This window comes from Dendrobates tinctorius, unplaced genomic scaffold, assembly GCF_039654945.1.
Source record: "Dendrobates tinctorius isolate UK_male_01 unplaced genomic scaffold, ASM3965494v1 ptg000145l, whole genome shotgun sequence".
NCBI classification, from domain to species: Eukaryota; Metazoa; Chordata; class Amphibia; order Anura; family Dendrobatidae; genus Dendrobates; species Dendrobates tinctorius.
Genome location: NW_027361812.1, coordinates 2,953,749 through 2,962,828, shown reverse-complemented (window position 1 = coordinate 2,962,828; position 9,080 = coordinate 2,953,749). Strand labels below are relative to the sequence as shown.

At 45.0% G+C, this 9,080-nt stretch overlaps 1 protein-coding gene across 4 annotated transcripts; it reads left to right on the top strand.

The window, feature by feature from the left end:
* Window positions 1-295: 295 nt before the first annotated feature.
* On the top strand, window positions 296-7,474 carry COX14 (cytochrome c oxidase assembly factor COX14). Of its 4 annotated transcripts, none has more exons than XM_073546125.1 (2): window positions 296-446; window positions 7,103-7,474. In XM_073546125.1, the coding sequence occupies exon 2, from the start codon at window positions 7,110-7,112 to the stop codon at window positions 7,284-7,286; it is 177 nt and encodes a 58-aa protein (XP_073402226.1). In that variant the 5' UTR covers window positions 296-446; window positions 7,103-7,109; the 3' UTR covers window positions 7,287-7,474. The 4 variants fall into 4 exon arrangements, with proteins under 4 accessions (XP_073402226.1, XP_073402227.1, XP_073402224.1 ...); XM_073546126.1 differs by lacking the exon at window positions 296-446 and adding an exon at window positions 502-742; XM_073546123.1 differs by lacking the exon at window positions 296-446 and adding an exon at window positions 1,325-1,345.
* The last annotated feature ends 1,606 nt before the right edge of the window (window positions 7,475-9,080 follow it).

The window sequence follows — 9,080 nt, the reverse complement described above, 5'->3', positions numbered from 1 at the left end:
AGGACATTTTCAAGCAAAAGACACTTCCGGCGATTCTCCACACAGCGCTTTTTACATTTTCCTGACACATTTTTGCGTTGCGCTTGTTTACGCTTCTGTGTTTTCTGTAAATGTTATTCGGGTCCTTTTGGACTGTACTCGAAGACTCCTCAAACCCTCCACGTCACAAGGGGAATGGAGAGAGGGGAAACCGGACCACAACGGAGACAAACAACGGGTAGAAAGCGGACAGCAGGGAGGCACCTGGGGCCGGCTCTCCGCAGACACCGCGCACAGGGAAGGTGCTCAAGGCTGATTGGTGAGGTGCAGTCACGTGCTCTCTCAGGCGCCGCTCTCTTTTTACCATAGATAATGTCTCCAGATAGAAGGGCTCCTCTCTATGGTTCTTCGGCGGAATCACGTGTTTCCTGTTGGAAATGACGTCAGAGCGTGGCTGAAAGTCACAGGTAAAGTCGTGTGTTGTGTTATGTGGGTGGTTTAGGGGGGCTGCGCCCCTGTCCGCGGGGGTGGACGTGATCCCACCGGATGTGCTGTGCAGAGAGCTGGAGCATAGAGCCTGCAGGGGGCGCACCGGCTGCTCCCTGCACAGCATGTACAGAGGCCTCCGCATGGTGCACTCCTGGGGGGCTGTCTCCTGTCCTGTCTACCCCCTCATTGTCTGCTGTGCTGTAAGCCCGGGTTCCTGACACCCTGTTCGTGGCCGCAGGGCACATTAGGGTTATCCCTTTTTATCACCTTGGAGGTATGCCCCCTGGGGAGGCTCCTCCCACCTGCCTGCAGGGGGTGCTCCTCTGTCCTGCTCTGTGGGGAGGGGCTCCTCTGACCCGCTCTGTGGGGAGGGGCTCCTCTGACCCGCTCTGTGGGGTGGGGAGGGGCTCCTCTGACCCGCTCTGTGGGGTGGGGAGGGGCTCCTCTGACCCGCTCTGTGGGGAGGGGGGGGGCTCCTCTGACCCGCTCTGTGGGGAGGGGGGGGGCTCCTCTGACCCGCTCTGTGGGGAGGGGGGGGGGCTCCTCTGACCCGCTCTGTGGGGAGGGGGGGGCTCCTCTGACCCGCTCTGTGGGGAGGGGGGGGCTCCTCTGACCCGCTCTGTGGGGAGGGGGGGGGCTCCTCTGACCCGCTCTGTGGGGAGGGGGGGGGCTCCTCTGACCCGCTCTGTGGGGAGGGGGGGGCTCCTCTGACCCGCTCTGTGGGGAGGGGGGGGGCTCCTCTGACCCGCTCTGTGGGGAGGGGGGGGGGGGCTCCTCTGACCTGCAGAGGCTGATAACTTCACATGAGGTGTCCATTACTCTGTACCGCGGCCGGTGTCCCCAGCTGGTTTCTTGGCTTCCTTTTCAATGGCGTCAGGTGATTGCAGCTAATTGGACATGTTCCGTCGGGGTTGGAGGAGATCTAGGAGGAGTGAGATTAGCTCATCCAATGTAGCAATCGCTTGACGTATTTCGGACAGAATAGGAAGTCAGTAGGCCGCCGTCAGGGAGTACCAGCAAACCTACCTAGGAGCGGTGGGAGTCACAGATACGGACCCTGTGGTCGACAGATGCCGCTGTATATTGTCCGTGACCGATCTAATCTGAAATGTTTGTTTGCCGATCTTGTACACTCCTAGCACATCCATGGGATATGTAATAAATGTACAGTAGATGAGGGTCTCGCTTACAGGACCTACATCTGTCTGAAGAACGGGGTTCTTAACAAGCTCTGTTGTCAGTGAAAACGTGGTCGTAAATTCCACTAATTTATATGGGATTTCTGACAATCTCCCCATTGTGCCACAGAGCCTGGGCTTTGAGATAGATGCCGGCCCTATATGTGTGGGACATACATTTACTATACATTTTTTTTCAGATATCCTGTGGATCTTCCATAAATAAACAAGATGCGACGACCCCTTTATATCTCAAAGAACTTGGTTTGTTAGCTCCCTCTGTTGGTCTTAGTGCGGCCGTCCTCTTAAGATCACCATCTGGTCAGATTATTGGGGGGAGTTGCGTGCCGAGCCTCTGATGATAGCTAGAACAAAGTAGGTTCTATCCATATGAAATTACACCATGGATGTTCTGCTCCTCTGCTGGAAGAGGTGACATCCTCCCAAAGACCCGAGCTACATTATATGTATAATATGTTGTATTGTACTAATTATGGTACACCATGGTAGACGCACGGGTCTCGCAGAAGATTATCTGATCACTGGATGGGTCGGGCTTGGTCTCTGGTCTCGCGTTTCTTCCTGATCCGGCTTTGTTTGTGACTTTCTGCATTGGTATTTGCCGTAAAATAACATTGTGGGGGAATTTCAGTAGGTGCAGTGCCTCTCCAAATGTGCAAGTTACATGAGTTAGGAACTAAAGTGTATGGCTGTAAGCCAAGGACTGTTCCTCCTGACCCCCTCTTTCCCCTACATTTTCCTGCTCGGTTTGGCCAAGCATGCGACTATCTTCACTGCCCATAAGGTGAGTGAGCGGCAACCAAACACTTCAGAAAATGTGCTTAACTCCAACCGTCCAACCCTGATTTCTAGAATGAGGGGAAACTGGGGAGGATTGTACATGGACATTATATTACTATTTTTCACTTATATGCATGTATTTTGAGCTAAAAAATAACCCTTGTAACCAGGGCTGTGGAGTCAGAGTTAGTTTTGGTCGGAGTCGGTAGAAATGTACCGACTCCGACTCCAGCTTTAAAAAAAATATTAATATTAATATTATAATATTTCATAATTGAACTTTCATATGAATTTTATAAATGTTACTCAAATATATATGTTCTGTCAAACTATGAACAACAGTGATAAGCAGTTCTGCTGGAGATAGAGACATTTCTTACTTCTTGTGTGTCACTGTTCTCCACTGCCCTTATCTAATCTTATACTTGGTTAACCTCATGCTGCCTCAACCCCCCTACTTACAATGTATGAAACTGAAAGTGAAAATGTGTTGCAAATTCTTAGTAGTAAAGCTCCTCCTCTAGACTAGATCATACTAGGTGTGCGTCTTCCAAGCATCTCACAGCTGCCTGCTACTCAGAAGAGGAAGACTGTAAGAAGTATTATCTTTTCAACAAACTTTGCATCAGTTAACTGTGAGTACATGAGGAATAATAACAGTATTACTGACCACTATATCAGTTGTACGACCTGGCAATAATTTTGTACAATTGTTTTTAGGAAAAACAATTGTCATTTGGATTGTGAATGCAGAATTAAAAACCTGAGAATGTCAAAGAAGCATCACATTAAATCAGCTGTATTTGAACATTTCACCATCACTCAAGATAGAAAACATTATGTCTGTCAGTGTATGACAAATGATCCAGACGAAAACAAATGCTGTGAAGCCAAGATGAGTGCATATTCAGGCAAAGATAAAAATGCTCCTACCAGAGCTTCTAATCTAAAGAGACATTTACAGCGCTTTCATCCAGAAGTACTGAAAGCAGTGGATGAGAAAGACTGCATCCAAACCAACGAACCAGTGCCCAGCTCTTCCAGCCAAACAAAGGAGCAGAGAACTTTGCAGCCATCAGTTGCAAGATATTTTGTCAGTGACAAAGTTACTGTGACAATGACAGTAGATACATTTAAAAAACAGATCATAGAGCTTGTTGTAAAGGATAGTGTGCCTATTTCATTATTTTCACGACCAGCTTTTATGTGTCTGAATGGGGAAATGGCCTGCAAGCTTGGTGTTTCTCTGGAGAGAGTATTAGAAAATTAGTAATCGAAGAAGCTTTTAAACAAAAGGAAGAACTTAAAAAAACTCTCAAGGGACGCTTTCTGTTTCTTAAAATGGATGCCTGCACACGTCACAGAGTGAACTATTTTGCCATCAATGTCCGATTTGTTTGTGACAAAAATGAAATAGTTACCAAGACATTGGCAGTAAAAGACACCAAAGCTCATCACACCAGTGAGTTTCTCCAGGTCTTGGTGGAAAAGGTTCTGCAAGACTATGAACTTAAAAAAGAGCAAGTTCTTTCTGTCGTAACTGACAATGCTTCAAATATGATAAGTACTATTAAGCTAATGAATGAGAGTAATGATGGTGACCAGCAGCTAGAAGAACATTCTGGGTCCACAGACACAGAAATGTTTGAAATAGAGGAACACAGTATTGTAACTGAGGAGCAAACTGAAGTTGCTTCAGATGAACAGCAACATGATAGTTTAGATGATCTTGTTGAAACTGTGTCAATATGTTCTTTCATTCATCACATGCGCTGTGTTGTGCATACGCTACAGCTGGCTATAAGAGACAGTCTGCAAGAAGGACATGCTGCTGCACTGATTGGCAAGGTGAGAAAATTGGCTACTGTTGCCAGAACCCCTAAAGTTGACTCAGTTTTGAAGAGACATGCTGGAAAAGGGGCAATTATTGATCAAGCCACACGATGGGGCAGTACTTACTTAATGATTCAGCGCTTGGTTGAACTGAAAACCTTTCTTGTAGACATGGCTAACCCTCAACTGACGCTAAATGAAAGTCAGTGGAATCAGGTGACTGAGCTGGAAAAATTGCTAGAGCACCCATTTACAGTGACTGAAAAATTACAAGCAGAGGACTTAACTCCAGGTATTTTCTTAAAGGAGTGGAAGAACCTGATGTTTCGCCTGTCCCAAAGAGGAGGGTTAATTGCAAGTGGCATTGCTACATCAATGAAACGGAGAGAGGAGCTACTATTACAAAATAACATTCTTTTGGCAGCTGTTTATGTAGACCCAATGCATCGGATTCTTCTAGATGATCAACAGCTAAGTAAAGGAAAAGAAGCTTTGTTTGAAATAGCAGTAAGGATGAAAGGGTTGCAGAACAGTCAGGAGGAACAAGAAGAATTTGGTCGTCCTGCCACATCTTCACCCTCATCAACTGATAAAGAATTTAATTTCGAAAAATATTTGGATCACAAGGACCGTGCAAAGCGTTCCCGCATAGAAGAAGAGTCATCCCCATCAAGGAACACAGCCAGTACATTTCAGCAGAATTTTTCATGTGCACTAAAAGAAATTGAGAAATTTGACCGTTCATCAAAAATAACAGTGCAACAAGCGATTCCTCTGTATCCTGACATTGTCAGAGATGTTGCCCGAGTCGTTACTGCTTTGCCACCAACACAAGTTAGTGTAGAGAGGTTGTTCTCTGCTCTCAAAATAATTAGATCAGATTTGAGGGCATCCATGAAGGAGGATCTGACAGAGGCAATACTTTTTCTGAGGACAAATTTATAGATTTCTTCTTATTAACTGCATAAAAGTGTTTATTGCATATTTACTTACAGTTTAGAAAAGTTTATAAAAGTTATTTGCTATATTCTAATTGTATTCTAATAAATGTAGTTTTTGCTCTAAGTGGTCTGATTACTTATATGATGGTGAGAAACTGAATAAGCACGATGTTTAATATTTTACAACAGTAAATTTGTTGTTATGAATTGGCCATTTATGAAGGAGTCGGAGCCGGAAAAAATCCAGGAGTCGGAGTCGCAACTGTGGCTTACCGACTCCACAGCCCTGCTTGTAACTTGGTTTTAAGGCTCTTTCACTGCTAGCTGCAGAATGAGATTAAGGGTATGTGCACACGTTGCGGATTCGTGTACAGATTTTTCCATGCGGAATCGGCAGGTCAAAATGCCTGCGTTTTACCTGGAGATTTCTAGCAGATTTCTTTAATGGAATTGGTGTAAAAACGCTGCGGAATCTGCACAAAGAATTGACATGCTGCGGAAAATAAACCGCTGCGTTTCCGCGCAGATTTTTCCGCAGCATGTGCACAGCGTTTTTTTTTATTCATTGGATAACATTATACTGTATTCTCTGGCGGATCTGCAGGGCCAAATCTGCTGCGGATCCGCACAGTAATCCGCAACGTGTGCACATACCCTTAGAATTCATCAGTGAGCTCCTTATTTCTGTTAACTCCTCTCAGCTTATTTATGACCACATCAACGAAAAGCTGAACTTTTAATGTGATCCTCAATCAACCCGAGAGAATCAATGTAAACTGCAAAGCTTTGAAAAGTCTCATTATTTGGCTCTAAAAAGAGTCGACTTTTGGCATTTTCACTCCATTTTCACCTAGCTTTGACAAAGTGGACAGATATGGGACGGGAGCCGGGCGACATATTCATGATGGGCGACAGCGTTTGCTATGCCATCAGTCTTATTGCAGCAGGGGATACGCCACTCCTCCAATGCTCTGTATAATAACTTGTATTTCTATAGCGCCAACATATTTTGTAGCACTTTACAATTTTAGAGGGGACTTGTACACACAATAGACATTACAGAATAACACATAACTCGGGCACCTAGATGAGTGAGGGCCCTTCTGCTCGCGGCGTACAATCTATGAGGAAATAGGGGAGACATGAAAGGTAAATGGTAAAATGTGCTATTGTACAATATAGTCATAATATACTACAGTATATAGGATATATGTGTACCGTACTGACACAGCTACTAAATGCATGGAGGGTGTGAGAACAAATGCTACTGGGGTGTCAAGGTTTTGAAGAAAACTTTGTATGGTGGCAACATCATGAATTGGGAGCCCATCTCTTTATCAAGACAAGCAATCGCTTCCATAGAGCACATTCTGACAGTTTGTAGCTCTATGTGACAGATATTTAGTTTGAGGGGTTGTCCCCTTTCAGGAAACCTTTGCCCCGGGGGCAGTTTGCTATGAAGAAACTAACCGTTCTTTGCTCACCGTCCACCGATGAGTCTCCGAGGCTCCTCCTGGAGTCTGATCTCTCCTCTCCGGATGTGCAAGTGAGCCGCACTTGACATCCCCTTTAAAGTTGTTGTCCAATAATCATAACTGTGATAAGTGTCTCATTGCTTGGGGTCTCATCAATCACCAAAACATGGGTCCTATGTCACCTGTTGGAATAGAGCTGCGACCACACATTCTTTAAATACAAGACTAACAGAAAAATAGAATCCCAGATTTCATATCGTCCCAACAATGAGACACATAGGGTCTGTTATGTGAATAGTTAAGCTGTAATTGCAGGACAGTCGTGTGAGTCTCACTGCTGAACTGTCCATATTGTATTCTGGTATCAGCGGAGCTGAAGGCCCTATTTTCTCTTTCTCTCTTTTAGGGCAAGGATGGCTTCCTCCAGGCGCCTGGCAGACATTGGTTATAAGGTGTTTTCTGGGTCCATGATGCTGCTGACTCTGTATGGAGGCTACCTGTGCAGTGTCCGGGCGTATCGGTACTTCAAGCGGAGGGAACAACTGGCGTTGGCGGCAGAGAACCAGACAGAAGCCATTATGAAAGACTGAAAGGGCAGCGCTCGGGTCTGTCCAGCACAGGGGATGCTGCGTTTCTTTCATGAAGTAATAACTCATCCATCCTCATTACCAGGCATCAACCTGAGCAATCCAATGTGCAATGGAGACGTTCTTGCATTACTTTTTTTTTATGTAAAAAAAATTTTTTTTCTGTACAAATAAATTTCTATATAGACTCATTTCTGCTAAAAGAGGGGATTTTCTGCCATAGATGTAATAATATTGTAGAGTTATAAGCGTCTTTAATGGGGTCATTCAATGGAAAAAAAAACTCAGACGCCAGAAAAGTCTCAAACGATAAAGTGAGGCATCCTCGCCTGTCTGAAAGCACTGACAGCCGCTCCTTCATGCACCTACCGCTGAGGTTGGTCTTTGGCGGCAGTGCTGTGATAATTGTTGCAGAGATCTGGTGACGGAAATAGCACTTCACAGGCTTGGGACATTTCCCAAGAAATTTGTCTTAAAATAATTGTGTTGTATGCAGATTAGGAGACCTGCACAGCTAAGGGCTAATATTTGTGACAAAGCCACAGGTGCCATCGTGTAGACAGATGCAGATTCCCTGCAGCTTTTTATAACTACACTTTGCTTCCATTTAGCACAGAATTAGAGAAATAATGGCATAGTGCTTCTGATGGGGCATGACACAAGGGTCACAAACTTTCAGGGGCAGAATGACGTATATACAGTACCATACATTAATGATCATCTCTTCTCCTGAGTTTACCTTACTGCAGCCTTAGGCCTGTTTCACACTTCCGTTTTTTTTGTTCAGTTGCAATCCGTGAAAGATGCGAAAAACGGATGCCACCGGGCCTTTTTTTTTTTTTTTGACGGATCCGCTGAAGTCAAATTTAAAGGAACCGCGTCCTAGAGAGAGAGAAAATCCCTGCCAGAGCAAATCTGCCGGGCATGCGCAATACAAAATAGCGGACCGTCGCTGTGAAAAAACGTTTCAGAGTCCGCCCGGGAGCCGGTAAAATTCTGACGGATCGGTCAAAAACCGGGTGAGACGGACGACCGTCAGTCAAGATCCGCCGCTAATGTAAGTCTATGGGGGGGAAAAAAACGAATCCGCCAAAAAAGGGGTGGATCCGTTTTTTCTAAAATTGGCGGATTTTGACTGTCAAAAAAACGGAAACGTGAAACAGGCCTTAGTAAGACACTTTTACTAACACTGGTGTAGTGATCTGTGGTATGTAGTCTGGTGAAGCGTTATCCAAACTACGCAACGTGGCGCACGTTTATTGGCAATATGACACCCGGGCATCTGGTTGGTTTAGAGCGACGAGCAGATTGACGACACAACACTTGCTGCTTTCCATCAGCAGAGTGCAGCAGCACTGGCCTTTCTGGCTGATTACAAAATTAAATCCTATCCTGCTAAATATATATATATTTTTTTATTATTGCAAAAATGCCTATAGTATTCAGAAATACAATGAGGGGCTTACTTTGCACAAAGTTCTATGGCGGCCCTACCAGTAAGCCATCACGTTATGAGATGGGAATAACCAATTTATAGAGCAGATTCTTGGCTTGACACCAATAGGGCCTTCATTCCAGTTGTGATCAGATCCTGGCACCTGAGAGGCACAAAGGTCTATCCGGCACAAGGGCAAATGCCAATATTAGTGGCGCATGGTAGGTGGAAGGCCACTTACAAATTTTGCATTAGGGTTATGGCTCTGAAATCAAATCAGTCGTTAAGCCTTATAATAAAAACACAACCATTGGGGTATACAACTGCAATCAAAACAAACTATTCACCCCTCATTGGTAATT

Coding starts and splice junctions, on each gene's coding strand:
- COX14 (XM_073546125.1), top strand. CDS start 7,110: ATGGCTTCCTCCAGGCGCCTGGCAGACATTGGTTATAAGGTGTTTTCT.